General features: G+C 52.9%; 2 protein-coding genes and 2 pseudogenes across 2 annotated transcripts; 2 read left to right on the top strand and 2 right to left on the bottom strand.

The window, feature by feature from the left end:
* Positions 1–324, bottom strand: LOC115599734 (feather keratin 1-like). Its single transcript, XM_030465704.1, has one exon. The coding sequence runs from the start codon at positions 307–309 to the stop codon at positions 1–3; it is 309 nt and encodes a 102-aa protein (XP_030321564.1). The 5' UTR covers positions 310–324.
* Positions 325–5,331: 5,007 nt separating this feature from the next.
* On the top strand, positions 5,332–5,639 carry LOC115599810 (annotated as a pseudogene).
* An 8,923-nt stretch (positions 5,640–14,562) lies between these two features.
* Positions 14,563–14,871, top strand: LOC115599802 (feather beta keratin-like). Its single transcript, XM_030465948.1, has one exon. It carries the CDS (start codon positions 14,563–14,565, stop codon positions 14,869–14,871), a length of 309 nt encoding a protein of 102 aa, XP_030321808.1.
* A 3,583-nt stretch (positions 14,872–18,454) lies between these two features.
* Positions 18,455–19,428, bottom strand: LOC115599747 (annotated as a pseudogene).
* Between the last annotated feature and the right edge of the window lie 50 nt (positions 19,429–19,478).

The raw sequence follows: 19,478 nt of genomic DNA, 5'->3' as shown, positions 1-19,478 counted from the left end.
TTAGCAGGGCAGGCACCTGCTGCCGCAGTAGCCGCTGCCAAAGGCCCCAAGGCCAAAGCCCCCAGAGTTGATGGGCACTCCCTGAGAGCTGAGGATGCTGCCAACGGCAGCGGAGGTGGAGGAGCCCACGGCGGTGTTCTGCGGGAAGGAGCTGAGGATGGGTCCGGGCAGGGTCACCACCACGGGGGAGGGCTGGATGACGACGGTGGAGTCCTGGCACTGCCTGACACAGGGCTCATTGCAGCTGTTGGCCAGCGGGGTCGGGCCGCAGGACTGGCTGCAGGGCAGGCACGGGGTGTAGCAAGACATGTCCTAGGGCTGGAGGTGCACCTGGGAGAGAGGGCAGGGGGAGCAGAGCATGAGGAGGGCTGGGTGAGGAGCTTCTTGCCTATCTTCTACGCATGAAAGTTGAATGAACTTTGGAGAAGAGCCTGAGTTCTTATAGGCTTGCACACAGACTCCTCCTATCCTGCAGCAGAAAAAGTACCTATCAAGAGCCACCAAGCCCACAGCGGCCCTTGTCCAGCTAACTTCAGTGAAGCCCAAGTCTCTCTCCACACCACAGTGTCTGCTCTTTTCCCTCCCACTTGAACAAAGCAGCCTCATGAGGCAGAGAAAAAAGGGAAGGGAGAAGGAATAAACTGGAAAACTTGAGGAAGAACAAGACAGAGTATAAGCGGCTTGAAACTCACCTTGTTTCCCACGAGGTACAGGCAAGGAGAGTGGATGAGAGAGTGAGGAGCAGGGCCCGCTTTTATACTGCTCCTGCACTGCCCCAGGCCCACAGTCGCTGCACGCAGGCAGTGATTTTCCTGCACACTCACCTCCACACCAAAAGATCCTAACTAATGACACAGGTGGTGTTTTGTTTTCTATCAATGCTGTCATTTCATTTCCTCGTTTCTGACATGCTTGCTCTGCCCTGCAGGATCCCTTCATCTGCAGGGATGAGAAGCCAAGGGATTTTCCAGGCAGGATGGTTTCTGCTGTCTTCCTCTTGATGCTCTTTTGCTCTGGTGACAAGGTTCAGCCTTCTGTCAGACCTTCTGTCTGACAATGCAGGGCTGGGAAATTGCTTTTTTTTCAGCGTACAGGGTTTTAGTAGCAGGTTGGGGGTTACAATGGTGGCTTCTCATTTTCTACATGACTATATGGCCACTGAGGCCCTTTTCATGTACGAGGATGAAGTACCCCAGGATTTTCCATGCAGGAACACATCAGCATACGCAGAAGAGAAACCACAAGTTTATCTTCATGGAGCTGAGTTCTTCACCTCTCCCTGAGGAACTGGCTTCTGCCAACATCTTTTTCCTCCCATTCTTCTCACACAGCCATGCACTTTTGACACACGTTTTTGACACCAACAAGGAAGAGACATGGTGGCCTGGCCACTTCCACAAACACACTGAACATCCTGCAGACTTTGCGTCCTGAGGGAGTGCTCCTCCACCTCCGCTGCCGTTGGCAGCATCCTCAGCTCTCAGGGAGTGCCCATCAACTCCGGGGGCTTTGGCCTTGGGGCCTTTGGCAGCGGCTACTGCGGCAGCAGGTGCCTGCCCTGCTAAACCTGCTGCAGGTGGCCCTGGGGAAGGCCCCCCGGGACCCACAAGATGCTTCTGGACTGGGGACACAGCATTGGGTTCGTTGCTTTCAGAGGGGATGAGCAACCCCAGCCCCCCTTTCAAAAGGACGGGGCCAGCCTGGCTCTGCCAAAGCACGGCCCATGCTGTTGCATCCCAGCCCATGTCTCTTTGTCATCCTTTCCCCCAGCAGATGCTCTCCCAGTGTGGCCAGGGAAAGAAATGTTGCTCAAGGGTGATTCTTGTTTGGAAGAGTTGGGGATGGCTGTGTCTTGGCTGTCAACACAAATTTGCATTGAGTGTGCTGACTCCTGGATGAGGTGTACCTTCTGGTTTCTAATTTTATCTTCCTGCTGGGTTTACAAAGACAGAATGACCCAATATGTTCCAGTGACTATCATATCTGTTGTTGTAAACATTTTTTTTTTCTTTATTAGGTCAAGGCTATGTCGCTATTAGTCATGAGGAAGAAGGAGGAATGTGTTGTAGTGAAAGCTGAGGCAGGAGATACCCAGAAAAGCCCAGGGGAACTTGTCCTAACCACAGTTTTGAGCTGTAGGCTTGCTGGGTGAGGAAAAGACTGGGTAGAAGAGCATGAGAACATTAAGGGAACGTACTGCCACAGCATCTCTGGGGAAACATTGTCCCATTGCCTGCAGTGCACAGGTCTTGTGGCCTTGCAGATGTTTCAACCATGTTCTTGCAATCTTCTGTTTCCTTCCACAGACCATTCAAGAGACCTCCTGCACACTGCCCATCCCTTTGCCATTTAACTTGTACCTCCCTCAGCCATTCCACACAGGCTCCTTTCTGGCCCTGGTGATCTTTGTCCCGGGATCTCCACTTGGATCAAGCTTCTTTCCCTCTTTTGACTCATTCAGGTTCTTCTGCGTTCCAGCCCATGTCTCTGTGTCATTCTTCCCCCCCTTCAGATGCTCTCCCAAGACACCCAAAGAGAGACATATTCCTCATAGCTGGTTCTTGGAGGGTATTTTAGGGATGGTTGTACAGTGACTGTCAGCACAGGCTTGCTTTAAGTATTGTGTTAGTTTATCCTACCTAATGGCACACGTTGTGTTTTGGTTTCCATCAGCACTGACATTTCATTTCCTCATTTCTGACATGGTCTTTATTTCATGGAGCCTCTTTTGAAGTTTTGGGTCAAGGTCCAAGTTTTTTCCTGAGCAAGTCACATCACTCTAACAAGTTATGTCCTGAAGTGAGAGAGTGCTCTGTGCAGGGAAGGAATACTGGTCTGGGGAAATCTGGTGATGTTGTTTTCAACTTCCTAGGAAGAAAGCTGCACATGTCTCCCAAAAACGCAGTTCCTCTCCTGACTGTCCAAAAGCTTCTTGTGAAAGAGAATGTGCTGCATCTCTTTCTCTCCCAGCACTCAATGGTGACTGCACCTATAGGCAGGTGGGCTGTGCAAAATGTTTTCAAATGCCCTCACCCAAGAGAAGGTTCTCCTTCATTGGACACATCTGCTGCAGTCTTTGGAGAAGCTGTCCCCTTTAGCTGCAGTCTCAGGACTCCACAGCCTGTGAAATCAGGAGGCCTGCAGGAAAAGAACAGTGTTTTCTCCAAGACCCTGATTCCTTAACAAGCCCTTACGAGGCAGGGCCCTCCTCACTACAGGAGAGGTGAGAGTGGTTTGGGGCAGTGCCTTCTTCCTCCCACTCTCCTCATAGCTCCATGTGCTTTGAAGACAAAAGACTGAATGCAATCCAGCTGGACAACCACTGGCTGTCCTGGAGCTGTTTACTTTGCTACAGCCCAGTGCTCAGACCTTGATTAGGCAGAACAGGGATGAAGCTGCCCTGGCTGCAGAGGAGCTCAGTCCTGTGTGGGACAGTGCCCTGCAGACATTCCTGGCTTGGCCTCACGCCAAAAGGATGACACACAGACAATGCAAAATGAGAGTGTGACTCGCCATGGGTAGGGAGAGCCTATCCCAGCAGCTTGCCCACTGCAGGCATTCCCTTGCCCTCCTGGGTCATGGTTCCAGCTGCCTCCACACCTGCAGGGCAGGGAAGCTCCTCGCCTCTTTGATGTAGTCTGAGAGTGGTGCCTGTATCCAGCGTCCTCCTGAGCACCTCTGCTCCCTGAGCACCATCAGGCACAGGGCACTGCACTGTTTGAGGCCTCTAAGACTGTGGAGTGGTTCAGTTCCCAGCCCATTCTGCTGACATGGCTTCCACCTTTCTGGGTTCAGGACTTGCCATTTGCCACCTTCTTGAATGCTGTGAGACTAGTGTGGGCTCAATCCTTCAGACACTCTAGGACTCCCTTTCTGCCAGCCCAGCCCTGGAGAACATCAGCTGCCTTGGATGGGCCCACTGTTGTCAGGCAGTTCTTCTGTTTGATGCCCACCCACTGCTGGGCATGCTCTGCCTCCTTCCTTCAACTCTTTCAGAATACACAGCAGCAGCCTGGGAGCCAGACACTTTGCCCCTGGGCTTTCTCTCACTCCTCACATTGCCAGCCCTGACTGCCAGGACTTTCAAAGGAAGGTCAGAGCAGCCTTGCAGCAACAACTACCACATCCCTCCCGTTCATGGAATCCAGTCTCCTGCGCTCACTTCAGTCCAGTCTCTTTAACTGTTCCCATGTCTCATCCTCCTCTGCTGAATGTAAATCTTCTCTGGTGCAGGCTCTCCAAGGAGTGTCAGGATCACAATCACTTGACTGGAAATCCTGATGGTAAAGATCAAGGCCAAGAACCATTAGAGTACATCCACCTTGCACCTGGATGCTCCACCAGAGGGGGTGGGGGGGCTGCCTCAGTTTCCTTTTATTATTCAATAGCTCTTTTTTCCTCAGAATCACACTTTTTGTCTCAGCTTCACTGCCCTGAGCCTGGAGTTGGAGAGTTTCCACAGAAAGCAAAGAGAAGAGTAGAATCTGAACTGGTAAGAACCTGTGAATTACTAACAGAAGGCCAAGCTGGCAATTGTGGTGGCAGCTGCTCTCCTCTTGTCTCTGCTTGAGCATTGTACTCTCCTCTCCCTACCCTCTGCCCTAGAGGCCAGTTTTCTTTTCCCTTTCATGTATTTGTTTCCTCACAGAGGTGCATCCAGCTTCCCCAGCTTGCTCAGCCTTGGCCAGAGGCAGGGACTTCATTGGAGAGCACGAAGCTGCCAGTAGCTTCTCAGAGGAGCATCCCTTGTGACCCCCCACCGCTACCAAGACCCCGTGCACTGAACTAAAACAAATTCCCAACCCTGCATTCTTGGACAGGAGGTAAAACCTTGTCCCAAGAGCAAAGGGCATCAAGAGAAGACAGCAGAAAACTATCCTGCCTGGAAAATTCCCTTGGCTTCCCATCCCTGCAGATGAAGGGACCCTGCAGGGCAGAGCAAGCATGTCAGAAACGAGGAAATGAAATGACAGCGTTGATGGAAATTAAAATACTACCTGTGGCATTAGGGAGGATCTTTGGGTTGGTGTGGAGGTGATGTGCAGGAAATCACTGCCCGCGTGCAGTGACTGTGGGCCTGGGGCAGTTGCAGGAGCAGTATAAAAGCGGGCCCTGCTCCTCACTCTCTCATCCACTCCTCTCTCCTCCATCTCCCTGGGAACAAGGTGAGTCTCAAGCTCCTTCTCCTCTGCACTGAGGAGAAGGAGAAAGCCGTGGAACACTCCTTGTCTTTCTTTCCCATGGGTGTGCTGGCAGGCTGCTCCTCACCCAGCCCTCCTCATGCTCTGCTCCCCCTGCCCTCTCTCCCAGGTGCACCTCCAGCCCTAGGACATGTCCTGCTACACCCCGTGCCTGCCCTGCGGCCAGTCCTGCGGCCCGACCCCGCTGGCCAACAGCTGCAATGAGCCCTGTGTCAGGCAGTGCCAGGACTCCACCGTCGTCATCCAGCCTCCCCCGTGGTGGTGACCCTGCCCGGACCCATCCTCAGCTCCTTCCCGCAGAACACCGCCGTGGGCTCCTCCACCTCCGCTGCCGTTGGCAGCATCCTCAGCTCTCAGGGAGTGCCCATCAACTCCGGGGGCTTTGGCCTCGGGGCCTTTGGCAGCGGCTACTGCGGCAGCAGGTGCCTGCCCTGCTAAACCTGCTGCAGGTGGCCCTGGGGAAGGCCCCCCGGGACCCACAAGATGCTTCTGGACTGGGGACACAGCATTGGGCCGTTGCTTTCAGAGGGGATGAGCAACCCCAGCCCCCCTTGCAAAAGGACGGGGCCAGCCTGGGCTCTGCCAAAGCACGGCCCGTGCCTGCCTTTGCCCTCTTCCATCCACTCTCTCCTTTCCCTCCCGTGCCCTTCTTCTCTGGGGCTCCCCTGGGCTCTCAGCAACACAAAGCCAGACCAGGGAGGACCTGCTGGCCCTGCTCCCGCTGTGGGGCAGGCAGGCAGGCAGGCAGGCAGGCAGATGGACACCTGCCAGGATCTCTGCCACCGCTGTGTTGCACAGACTCCTTTCTGCCCCTGTGATCCCTGCACTGGGGCCTCCACTCACACTGACCTTGTTTCCTTCTTTTCACTCAATAAAGTTCTGTTGCATCCCAGCCCATGTCTCTTTATCATCCTTAACTGTGCAGAGCCTTTCCAAGACAGTGAAAGACAGACATGGGTCTCAGGGGTGGATCTGGGAAGAGGTTGTTAGGGACTGTTGTGCAGTGATCATTAACACAGGCTTCTTACTCATGCAGTGCGTGATCCTCTGCTTTCTAAATGTCTGTCTCTATCCGTATCCGGGGAGAATATTTTTTGACATAGTTCACTGACTATAGCTGCTTTAGGGAGGTTTTTAAGTCTCCCAAGAAAGCACTCTTTTCTCCATTCTGTGAGTTCCATTCTCCTCCCAAACCTGGCCACCAACAGCTGATATTACTTCACTTGGTAATGCTTGGGTGCTTTTGTATGAGTTCTTTCTGGCATTAGAGCAATTTCCTAGATACCATCAGGTGAGAGCTGAGCATAGTGGAATAATTTCTACCCTTGTTCTCCTAGTTACAGCCCAGGATGTTGGTGATGGTCATAGGTGACCAGGAACAGTGCTGGGAGTTGCAGCTGTTTTGATGTGGTTACTGCAAAGTCACCTTTTCATGGCCCTGCTTTTGGGATGCTGTTTTTTCAAGGGTGGAAGCAGGTGTGCAGAGACCATGTCAGCCTCTGATCAGGGTGTTGTGCAAACACCTATCATTGTGCCCAGCTGGGTCCTGCTGTAGCTCACCTGCTCCCCTTTGTCAGCTGAAACCTCTCTGAAGCATTTCCTGTTGGTCTCCACACTGCTTTGGAGAGCCCCTGCACTCTCCTTTGAGGCACTCAGCCAGCCCTTGCTGCCTCTCTTCCTGCCTTGAGTCTCTCCCTGCCTCCCTCTCTCCAGAAACTTTTCAGGAAACTCTGGGCACAGGCAGGGAAGGAGCAAGATGAGGAGAACACTCACTGCCAGGAATCCTCTGCTATGTGTTGAGCAGTGCTAAGCACCCACCAGCTCTTCTCTCCATCCACGGCCCCATTCAGATGGGAGGAGAACCAGAGAAAGCAAGACAGTGAAAGAAAAGTTTTTGGGTCAAAAGTTGGATACTCTAAGAAGGGAAGGGACAGAAGAGAAAAACCACAGATGCTGCAAAAGCAATCACCCACCACCTTGCATCAGCAGAACAACACGAAGCCCTCCTCTGAAGAATGGCTACTTTGGAAAGACTGAAAACACAGTTTTATTGCTGAGCATGATGCCAAAGGGTGTGGAGTAGCCCTTTGGTCGATTCATGTCAGATGTCCTGGGGGTGTCCCCTGCCAGCTTCTTGCCCACCCTTATCCTCCACTTCAGGGGTGCAGAGTAAGAGAGAGAGAGAGAGAGAGAGACAGCACTCTGCAAGCACTGGGCAGTAATAGCTAAAGGTTTTGGGGTAATACCTGCATTATTGTAGGCCTCTCCTCTCACATTCTCTCCTCTCACATTCAATCTTCTCACATTCTCTCCTCCCCTGTCCTCTCCTCTCACACGCTCTCCTCTCACATCCTGTCATCTTCTCCCTGGAGCTTTTCAGGCTGCTGCCCCTCCAGCACTTTCCACACCCCAGCTCCTCACAGTCACCATGCCAGGTGCAGAACCCCGCTCCCGGCTCAGGGCAGTCCTCAATCTCAGCGCAGACTGGAGGATACAGAGCTGAGAGCAGATCTGCAGAGAAGGACTTGGAGATGCTGGAGGTTGCAACACGTGAGCTGCCAACGCCTGCTCACAGCCCACAAAGCCAATAGTTCCCTGGGCTGCAAGGAAGGAAACGGCCAGCAGGTCAAGGCAGGGGATTCTCTGCTTCTCGTCTGCTCTCATTAGGACCCACCTGGAGCACCGGGTCCAGTCTGGGGTCCCAGTAACAATATGTCATGGGCCTGTTAGAGCAGCTCCAGAGAACTCACACAGGAATTATCAGAGCTCTGCAGCACTATCCTACAGAGAACTGATGAGAGAGCTGGGGATACTCAGCTTGGGGAAGGAAAAGGTCCTGTGGAGACCTTATTGCAGTCTTATAATACATACACAAGACTGGTAAGGAAGTTGAAGAGGGACTTCATCAAAGCCTGTAGTTACAGGTGAAGAAGCAACAGTTTTCAACTCAAACAAGATAGATGTAGATTGGTCAAAATGAAAGAAATTAGCTGCAGTGAGAGTGGACAGTCACTAGAATAGGCTGCCCTGAGAAGGGTGGGATTTCCTGTTCTTTGAAGTCCTCAAGGTCAGGTTTGTTAGAACTTTGAGTAACAATATAGTAAAAGATTTCCCTGTCCATGCAAGGGGGATGGACTAGATGATCTCCAAAGCTCACATCCAATCCTACCCATAATATGGTTGCATGATAATAAGGTCCACAGGAAGTCAGCCCCTTGAACTGTGTTCCTCCTTTGTCAGAAAACTCTGGTAAGAAATGCTTTTCCTAGCATCTCCTGGGAAGATACCGCGACATTTCACCATCCCACATTCCTCCTGACTGCTTCCATCACCAGAGTTGGGCTTACTAAGTGAGAAGAAAACATGTAGACAATAAGGTGGCTGTAGTGATGGAACGAGGTCAGGTAACTCTATTGAGATTCAAAATTGGCAGAAAAATTCAGAAACCAGAGGGTCACTTCTACAAAGGGCTGAGCATAATCAACTCAATCTTATGCTACCAGTTACTGCAGAACCCTCCCCCCAAAATGGCCTCCAGAACAACCCCTAGGAAACATCTGTCTCCACGAGCACCTTGGGAGAGCATCTGCAGGGGAAAGGATGACAAAGAAACATGGACTGTGATGCAACAGAAACTTTATTGAGTGAAAAGAAGGAAAATGAGGTAGCACTTATTGGAGGACCCAAAGTAAGGAATCACCAGGGGCAGAGATCCTGGCAGGTGTCCATCTGCCTGCCTGCCTGCCTGCCCTGCCCCACAGCGGGGAGCAGGGCCAGCAGGTCCTCCCTGGTCTGGCTTTGTGTTGCTGAGAGCCCAGGGGAGCCCCAGAGAAGAAGGGCACGGGAGGGAAAGGAGAGAGTGGATGGAAGAGGGCAAAGGCAGGCACGGGCCGTGCTTTGGCAGAGCCCAGGCTGGCCCCGTCCTTTTGCAAGGGGGGCTGGGGTTGCTCATCGCCTCTGAAAGCAACGCCCAATGCTGTGTCCCCAGTCCAGAAGCATCTTGTGGGTCCCGGGGGGCCTTTCCCCAGGGCCACCCTGCAGCAGGGTAGCAGGGCAGGCACCTGCTGCCGCAGTAGCCGCTGCCAAAGGCCCCAAGGCCCAAAGCCCCCAGAGTTGATGGGCACTCCCTGAGAGCTGAGGATGCTGCCAACGGCAGCGGAGTGGAGGACCCACCGCGGTGTTCTGCGGGAAGGAGCTGAGGATGGGTCCGGGCAGGGTCACCACCACGGGGGGAGGGCTGGATGACGACGGGTGGAGTCCTGCACTGCCTGACACAGGGCTCATTGCACTGTTGGCCAGCGGGGTCGGGCCGCAGACTGGGCTGCAGGCAGGCACGGGGGTGTAGCAAGACATGTCCTAGGGCTGGAGGGTGCACCTGGGAGAGAGGGCAGGGGGAGCAGAGCATGAGAGGCTGGGTGAGGAGCTTCTTGCCTATCTTCTACGCATGAAAGTTGAATGAACTTTGGAGAAGAGCCTGAGTTCTTATAGGCTTGCACACAGACTCCTCCTATCCTGCAGCAGAAAAAAGTACCTATCAAGAGCCACCAAGCCCACAGCGGCCCTTGTCCAGCTAACTTCAGTGAAGCCCAAGTCTCTGCTCCACACCACAGTGTCTGCTCTTTTCCCTCCCACTTGAACAAAGCAGCCTCATGAGGCAGAGAAAAAAAGGGAAGGGAGAAGGAATAAACTGGAAAACTTGAGGAAGAACAAGACAGAGTATAAGCGGCTTGAAACTCACCTTGTTCCCACGAGGTACAGGCAAGGAGAGTGGATGAGAGAGTGAGGAGCAGGGCCCGCTTTTATACTGCTCCTGCACTGCCCCAGGCCCACAGTCGCTGCACGCAGGCAGTGATTTTCCTGCACACTCACCTCCACACCAAAAGATCCTAACTAATGACACAGGTGGTGTTTTGTTTTCTATCAATGCTGTCATTTCATTTCCTCGTTTCTGACATGCTTGCTCTGCCCTGCAGGATCCCTTCATCTGCAGGGATGAGAAGCCAAGGGATTTTCCAGGCAGGATGGTTCTGCTGTCTCCTCTTGATGCTCTTTTGCTCTGGTGACAAGGTTCAGCCTTCTGTCAGACCTTCTGTCTGACAATGCAGGGCTGGGGAAAATTGCTTTTTTCAGCGTACAGGGTTTTAGTAGCAGGTTGGGGGTTACAATGGTGGCTTCTCATTTTCTACATGACTATATGGCCACTGAGGCCCTTTTCATGTACGAGGATGAAGTACCCCAGGATTTTCCATGCAGGAACACATCAGCATACGCAGAAGAGAAACCACAAGTTTATCTTCATGGAGCTGAGTTCTTCACCTCTCCCTGAGAACTGGCTTCTGCCAACATCTTTTTCCTTCCCATTCTTCTCACACAAGCCATGCACTTTTGACACACGTTTTTGACACCAACAAGGAAGAGACATGGTGGCCTGGCCACTTCCACAACACACTGAACATCCTGCAGACTTTGCGTCCTGAGGGAGTGCTCCTCCACCTCCGCTGCCGTTGCAGCATCCTCAGCTCTCAGGGAGTGCCCATCAACTCCGGGGGCTTTGGCCTTGGGGCCTTTGGCACGGCTACTGCGGCAGCAGGTGCCTGCCCTGCTAAACCTGCTGCAGGTGGCCCTGGGGAAGGCCCCCCGGGACCCACAAGATGCTTCTGGACTGGGGACACAGCATGGGTCGTTGCTTTCAGAGGGATGAGCAACCCCAGCCCCCCTTTCAATAAAGGACGGGGCCAGCCTGGGCTCTGCCAAAGCACGGCCCAATGCTGTTGCATCCCAGCCCATGTCTCTTTGTCATCCTTTCCCCCAGCAGATGCTCTCCCAGTGTGGCCAGGGAAAGAAATGTTGCTCAAGGTGATTCTTGTTTGGAAGAGTTGGGGATGGCTGTGTCTTGGCTGTCAACACAAATTTGCATTGAGTGTGCTGACTCCTGGATGAGGTTGTACCTTCTGGTTTCTAATTTTATCTTCGCTGCTGGGTTTACAAAGACAGAATGACCCCAATATGTTCCAGTGACTATCATATCTGTTGTTGTAAACATTTTTTTTTTTCTTTATTAGGTCAAGGCTATGTCGCTATTAGTCATGAGGAAGAGAGGAGGGAATGTGTTGTAGTGAAAGCTGAGGCAGGAGATACCCAGAAAAGCCCAGGGGAACTTTCCTAACCACAGTTTGAGCTGTAGCTTTGCTGGGTGAGGAAAAGGACTGGGTTAGAAGAGCATGAGAACATTAAGGAACGTACTGCCACAGCATCTTTGGGGAAACATTGTCCCATTGCCTGCAGTGCACAGGTCTTGTGGCCGTTGCAGATGTTTCAACCATGTTCTTGCAATCTTCTGTTTCTTCCACAGACCATTCAAGAGACCTCCTGCACACTGCCATCCCTTTGCCATTTAACTGTACCTCCCTCAGCCATTCCACACCAGGCTCCCTTTCTGGCCCCTGGTGATCTTTGGCCCGGATCTCCACTTGGATCAAGCTTCTTCCCTCTTTGACTCATTCAGTTCTTCTGCGTTCCAGCCCATGTCTCTGTGTCATTCTTCCCCCCTTCAGATGCTCTCCCAAGACACCCAAAGAGAGACATATTCCTCATAGCTGGTTCTTGGAGGGTATTTTAGGATGGTTGTACAGTGACTGTTCAGCACAGGCTTGCTTTAAGTTTGTGTTAGTTTATCCTACCTAATGGGCACACGTGTGTTTTGTTTCCATCAGCACTGACATTTCATTTCCTCATTTCTGACATGGTCTTATTCATGGAGCCTCTTTTGAAGTTTTTGGGGTCAAGGGTCCAAGTTTTTTCCTGAGCAAGTCACATCACTCTAACAAGTTATGTCCTGAAGTGAGAGAGTGCTCTGTGCAGGGAAGGGAATACTGGTCTGGGGAATCTGGTGATGTTGTTTTCAATTCCTTAGGAAGAAAGCTGCACATGTCTCCCAAAAACGCAGTTTCCTCTCCTGACTGTCCAAAGCTTCTTGTGAAGAGAATGTGCTGCATCTCTTTCTCTCCCAGCACTCAATGGTGACTGCACCTATAGGCAGGTGGGCTGTGCAAAATGTTTTCAAATGCCCTCACCCAAGAGAAGGTTCTCCTTCATTGGACACATTGCTTGCAGTCTTTGGGAGAAGCTGTCCCTTTAGCTGCAGTCTCAGGACTCCACAGCCTGTGAAATCAGGAGGCCTGCAGAAAAGAACAGTGTTTTCTCCAAGACCCTGATTCCTAACAGGCCCTTACGAGTGCAGGGCCCTCCTCACTACAGGAGAGTGAGATGGTTTGGGGCAGTGCTTCTTCCTCCCACTCTCCTCATAGCTCCATGTGCTTTGAAGACAAAAGACTGAATGCAATCCAGCTGGACAACCACTGGGCTGTCCTGGAGCTGTTACTTTGCTACAGCCCAGTGCTCAGACCTTTGATTAGGCAGAACAGGGATGAAGCTGCCCTGGCTGCAGAGGGAGCTCAGTCCTGTTGGGGACAGTGCCCTGCAGACATTCCTGGCTTGGCCTCACGCCAAAAGGATGACACACAGACAATGCAAAATGAGAGTGTGACTCGCCATGGGTAGGGAGAGCCTATCCCAGCAGCTTGCCCCACTGCAGGCATTCCCTTGCCCTCCTGGTCATGGTTCCAGCTGCCCCACACCTGCAGGGCAGGGAAGCTCCTCGCCTCTTTGATGTAGTCTGAGAGTGGTGCCTGTATCCAGCGTCCTCCTGAGCACCTCTGCTCCTGAGCACCATCAGGCACAGGGCACTGCACTGTTTGAGGCCTCTAAGACTGTGAGTGGTTCAGTTCCCAGCCCATTCTGCTGACATGGCTTCCACCTTTCTGGGTTCAGGACTTGCCATTTGCCACCTTCTTGAATGCTGTGAGACTAGTGTGGGCTCAATCCTTCAGACACTCTAGGACTCCTTCTGCCAGCCCAGCCCTGGAGAACATCAGCTGCCTTGGATGGGCCACTGTTGTCAGGCAGTTCTTCTGTTGATGCCCACCCACTGCTGGCATGCTCTGCCTCCTTCCTTCAACTCTTTCAGAATACACAGCAGCAGCCTGGGAGCACAGACACTTTGCCCCTGGGCTTTCTCTCACTCCTCACATTGCCAGCCCTGACTGCCAGGACTTTCAAAGGAAGGTCAGAGCAGCCTTGCAGCAACAACAACCACATCCCTCCCGTTCATGGAATCCAGTCTCCTGCGCTCACTTCAGTCCAGTCTCTTTAACTGTTCCCATGTCTCATCCTCCTCTGCTGAATGTAAATCTTCTCTGGTGCAGGCTCTCCAAGGAGTGTCAGGATCACAATCACTTGACTGGAAATCCTGATGGTAAAGATCAAGGCCAAGAACCATTAGAGTACATCCACCTTGCACCTGGATGCTCCACCAGAGGGGGTGGGGGGGCTGCCTCAGTTTCCTTTTATTATTCAATAGCTCTTTTTCCTCAGAATCACACTTTTTGTCTCAGCTTCACTGCCCTGAGCCTGGAGTTGGAGAGTTTCCACAGAAAGCAAAGAGAAGAGTAGAATCTGAACTGGTAAGAACCTGTGAATTACTAACAGAAGGCCAAGCTGGCAATTGTGGTGGCAGCTGCTCTCCTCTTGTCTCTGCTTGAGCATTGTACTCTCCTCTCCCTACCCTCTGCCCTAGAGGCCAGTTTTCTTTTCCCTTTCATGTATTTGTTCCTCACAGAGGTGCATCCAGCTTCCCCAGCTTGCTCAGCCTTGGCCAGAGGCAGGGACTTCATTGGAGAGCACGAAGCTGCCAGTAGCTTCTCAGAGGAGCATCCCTTGTGACCCCCCACCCGCTACCAAGACCCCGTGCACTGAACTAAAACAAATTCCCAACCCTGCATTCTTGGACAGGAGGTAAAACCTTGTCCCAAGAGCAAAGGGCATCAAGAGGAAGACAGCAGAAACTATCCTGCCTGGAAAATCCCTTGGCTTCCCATCCCTGCAGATGAAGGGACCCTGCAGGGCAGAGCAAGCATGTCAGAAACGAGGAAATGAAATGACAGCACAGAAAGATAAACAAACACCACCTGTGGCATTAGGGAGGATCTTTGGGTGGTGTGGAGGTGAGTGTGCAGGAAAAATCACTGCCCGCGTGCAGTGACTGTGGGCCTGGGGCAGTGCAGGAGCAGTTATAAAAGCGGGCCCTGCTCCTCACTCTCTCATCCACTCCTCTCTCCTCCATCTCCCTGGGAACAAGGTGAGTCTCAAGCTCCTTCTCCTCTGCGCTGAGGAGAAGGAGAAAGCCTGGAACACTCCTTGTCTTTCTTCCCATGGGTGTGCTGGCAGGCTGCTCCTCCACCCAGCCCTCCTCATGCTCAGCTCCCCCTGCCCTCTCTCCCAGGTGCACCTCCAGCCCTAGGACATGTCCTGCTACACCCCGTGCCTGCCCTGCGGCCAGTCCTGCGGCCCGACCCCGCTGGCCAACAGCTGCAATGAGCCCTGTGTCAGGCAGTGCCAGGACTCCACCGTCGTCATCCAGCCCTCCCCCGTGGTGGTGACCCTGCCCGGACCCATCCTCAGCTCCTTCCCACAGAACACCGCCGTGGGCTCCTCCACCTCCGCTGCCGTTGGCAGCATCCTCAGCTCTCAGGGAGTGCCCATCAACTCCGGGGGCTTGGCCTCGGGGCCTTTTGGCAGCGGCTACTGCGGCAGCAGGTGCCTGCCCTGCTAAACCTGCTGCAGGTGGCCCTGGGGAAGGCCCCCGGGACCCCACAAGATGCTTCTGGACTGGGACACAGCATTGGGCCGTTGCTTTCAGAGGCGATGAGCACCCCAGCCCCCCTTGCAAAAGGACGGGGCAGCCTGGGCTCTGCCAAAGCACGGCCCGTGCCTGCCTTTGCCCTCTTCCATCCACTCTCTCTTTCCCTCCGTGCCCTTCTTCTCTGGGGCTTCCCTGGGCTCTCAGCAACCACAAAGCCAGACCAGGGAGGACCTGCTGGCCCTGCTCCCGCTGTGGGGCAGGCAGGCAGGCAGGCAGGCAGATGGACACCTGCCAGGATCTCTGCCACTGCTGTGTTGCACAGACTCCTTTCTGCCCCTGGTGATCCCTGCACTGGGGCCTCCACTCACACTGACCTTGTTTCCTTTTTCACTCAATAAAGTTCTGTTGCATCCCAGCCCATGTCTCTTTGTCATCCTTAACTGTGCAGAGCCTTTCCAAGACAGTGAAAGACAGACATGGGTCTCAGGGGTGGATCTGGGAAGAGGTTGTTAGGGACTGTTGTGCAGTGATCATTAACACAGGCTTCTTACTCATGCAGTGCGTGATCCTCTGCTTTCTAAATGTCTGTCTCTATCCGTATCCGGGGAGAATATTTTTTGACATAGTTCACTGACTATAGCTGCTTTAGGGAGGTTTTTAAGTCTCCCAAGAAAGCACTCTTTTCTCCATTCTATGAGTTCCATTCTCCTCCCAAACCTGGCCACCAACAGCTGATATTACTTCACTTGGTAATGCTTGGGTGCTTTTGTATGAGTTCTTTCTGGCATTAGAGCAATTTCCTAGATACCATCAGGTGAGAGCTGAGCATAGTGGAATAATTTCTACCCTTGTTCTCCTAGTTACAGCCCAGGATGTTGGTGATGGTCATAGGTGACCAGGAACAGTGCTGGGAGTTGCAGCTGTTTTGATGTGGTTACTGCAAAGTCACCTTTTCATGGCCTGCTTTTGGGATGCTGTTTTTTCAAGGGTGGAAGCAGGTGTGCAGAGACCATGTCAGCCTCTGATCAGGGTGTTGTGCAAACACCTATCATTGTGCCCAGCTGGGTCCTGCTGTAGCTCACCTGCTCCCCTTTGTCAGCTGAAACCTCTCTGAAGCATTTCCTGTTGGTCTCCACACTGCTTTGGAGAGCCCCTGCACTCTCCTTTGAGGCACTCAGCCAGCCCTTGCTGCCTCTCTTCCTGCCTTGAGTCTCTCCCTGCCTCCCTCTCTCCAGAAACTTTTCAGGAAACTCTGGGCACAGGCAGGGAAGGAGCAAGATGAGGAGAACACTCACTGCCAGGAATCCTCTGCTATGTGTTGAGCAGTGCTAAGCACCCACCAGCTCTTCTCTCCATCCACGGCCCCATTCAGATGGGAGGAGAACCAGAGAAAGCAAGACAGTGAAAGAAAAGTTTTTGGGTCAAAAGTTGGATACTCTAAGAGGGAAGGGACAGAAGGAGAAAAACCACAGATGCTGCAAAAGCAATCACCCACCACCTTGCATCAGCAGAACAACACGAAGCCCTCCTCTGAAGAATGGCTACTTTGGAAAGACTGAAAACACAGTTTTATTGCTGAGCATGATGCCAAAGGGTGTGGAGTAGCCTTTGGTCGATTCATGTCAGATGTCCTGGGGGTGTCCCCTGCCAGCTTCTTGCCCACCCTTATCCTCCACTTCAGGGGTGCAGAGTAAGAGAGAGAGAGAGAGAGAGAGACAGCACTATGCAAGCACTGGGCAGTAATAGCTAAAGTTTTGGGGTAATACCTGCATTATTGTAGGCCTCTCCTCTCACATTCTCTCCTCTCACATTCAATCTTCTCACATTCTCTCCTCCCCTGTCCTCTCCCTCTCACACGCTCTCCTTCACATCCTGTCATCTTCTCCCTGGAGCTTTTCAGGCTGCTGCCCTCCAGCACTTTCCACACCCCAGCTCCTCACAGTCACCATGCCAGGTGCAGAACCCCGCTCCCTGGCTCAGGGCAGTCCTCAATCTCAGCGCAGACTGGAGGATACAGAGCTGAGAGCAGATCTGCAGAGAAGGACTTGGAGATGCTGGAGGTTGCAACACGTGAGCTGCCAACGCCTGCTCACAGCCCACAAAGCCAATAGTTCCCTGGGCTGCAAGGAAGGAAACGGCCAGCAGGTCAAGGCAGGGGATTCTCTGCTTCTCGTCTGCTCTCATTAGGACCCACCTGGAGCACCGGGTCCAGTCTGGGGTCCCAGTAACAATATGTCATGGGCCTGTTAGAGCAGCTCCAGAGAACTCACACAGGAATTATCAGAGCTCTGCAGCACTATCCTACAGAGAACTGATGAGAGAGTTGGGGATACTCAGCTTGGGGAAGGAAAGGTCCTGTGGAGACCTTATTGCAGTCTTATAATACATACCACAAGACTGGTAAGGAAGTTGAAGAGGGACTTCATCAAAGCCTGTAGTTACAGGTGAAGAAGCAACAGTTTTCAACTCAAACAAGATAGATGTAGATTGGTCAAAATGAAAGAAATTAGCTGCAGTGAGAGTGGACAGTCACTAGAATAGGCTGCCCTGAGAAGGTGGGATTTCCTGTTCTTTGAAGTCCTCAAGGTCAGGTTTGTTAGAACTTTGAGTAACAATATAGTAAAGATTTCCCTGTCCATGGCAAGGGGGATGGACTAGATGATCTCCAAGCTCACATCCAATCCTACCCATAATATGGTTGCATGATAATAAGGTCCACAGGAAGTCAGCCCCTTGAACTGTGTTCCTCCTTTGTCAGAAAACTCTGGTAAGAAATGCTTTTCCTAGCATCTCCTGGGAAGATACCGCTGACATTTCACCATCCCACATTCCTCCTGACTGCTTCCATCACAGAGTTGGGCTTACTAAGTGAGAAGAAAACATGTAGACAATAAGGTGGCTGTAGTGATGGAACGAGGTCAGGTAACTCTATTGAGATTCAAAATTGGCAGAAAAATTCAGAACCAGAGGGTCACTTCTACAAAGGCTGAGCATAATCAACTCAATCTTATGCTACCAGTTACTGCAGAACCCTCCCCCCAAAATGGCCTCCAGAACAACCCCTAGGAAACATCTGTCTCACGAGCACCTTGGGAGAGCATCTGCAGGGGAAAGGATGACAAAGAAACATGGACTGTGATGCAACAGAACTTTATTGAGTGAAAAGAAGGAAAATGAGGTAGCACTTATTGGAGGACCCAAAGTAAGGAATCACCAGGGGCAGAGATCCTGGCAGGTGTCCATCTGCCTGCCTGCCTGCCTGCCCCACAGCGGGAGCAGGGCCAGCAGGTCCTCCCTGGTCTGGCTTTGTGTTGCTGAGAGCCCAGGGGAGCCCCAGAGAAGAAGGGCACGGGAGGGAAAGGAGAGAGTGGATGGAAGAGGGCAAAGGCAGGCACGGGCCGTGCTTTGGCAGAGCCCAGGCTGGCCCCGTCCTTTTGCAAGGGGGGCTGGGGTTGCTCATCCCCTCTGAAAGCAACGGCCCAATGCTGTGTCCCCAGTCCAGAAGCATCTTGTGGGTCCCGGGGGGCCTTCCCCAGGGCCACCTGCAGCAGGTTTAGCAGGGCAGGCACCTGCTGCCGCAGTAGCCGCTGCCAAAGGCCCCGAGGCCAAAGCCCCCGGAGTTGATGGGCACTCCCTGAGAGCTGAGGATGCTGCCAACGGCAGCGGAGGTGGAGGAGCCCACGGCGGTGTTCTGCGGGAAGGAGCTGAGGATGGGTCCGGGCAGGGTCACCACCACAGGGGAGGGCTGGATGACGACGGTGGAGTCCTGGCACTGCCTGACACAGGGCTCATTGCAGCTGTTGGCCAGCGGGGTCGGGCCGCAGGACTGGCCGCAGGGCAGGCACGGGGTGTAGCAGGACATGTCCTAGGGCTGGAGGTGCACCTGGGAGAGAGGGCAGGGGGAGCAGAGCATGAGGAGGGCTGGGTGAGGAGCAGCCTGCCAGCACACCCATGGGAAGAAAGACAAGGAGTGTTCCACGGCTTTCTCCTTCTCCTCAGTGCAGAGGAGAAGGAGCTTGAGACTCACCTTGTTCCCAGGGAGATGGAGGAGAGAGGAGTGGATGAGAGAGTGAGGAGCAGGGCCCGCTTTTATACTGCTCCTGCACTGCCCCAGGCCCACAGTCACTGCACGCGGGCAGTGATTTTCCTGCACACTCACCTCCACACCAACCCAAAGATCCTCCCTAATGCCACAGGTAGTATTTTAATTTCCATCAACGCTGTCATTTCATTTCCTCGTTTCTGACATGCTTTCTCTACCTGCAGGATCCTTTCATCTCCAGGGATATGAAGGCAAAGGATATTCAGTTCACAATACAGACAGAAGTTGCCCTCAACGTGCTGAAGGGGTCCCATGCTGGCAGGTGATGTCTGCTTTGGGCAGTCAAGTGTGATTGGTTGCAGCTTCCTTTTCAGGAAGTGACGCAGCTCTTCCGTGTACTGCAAACTTCAGCCAAGAACCCAGAGTTGCCTCTTACTGAAGGATGTCTCACACACTTCCCTCTCCTCCCTCACTATCTGTTGCATCTCTGGGCAGCCAGACTGTTCCAATGGTTTCAGCTGTCTTTTTCTTGATG

This window comes from Calypte anna, chromosome 27, assembly GCF_003957555.1.
Source record: "Calypte anna isolate BGI_N300 chromosome 27, bCalAnn1_v1.p, whole genome shotgun sequence".
Classification (NCBI taxonomy): domain Eukaryota; kingdom Metazoa; phylum Chordata; class Aves; order Apodiformes; family Trochilidae; genus Calypte; species Calypte anna.
Note: the sequence above shows the minus strand (reverse complement) of the source record. Positions and strands in the feature narration are given on the sequence as shown.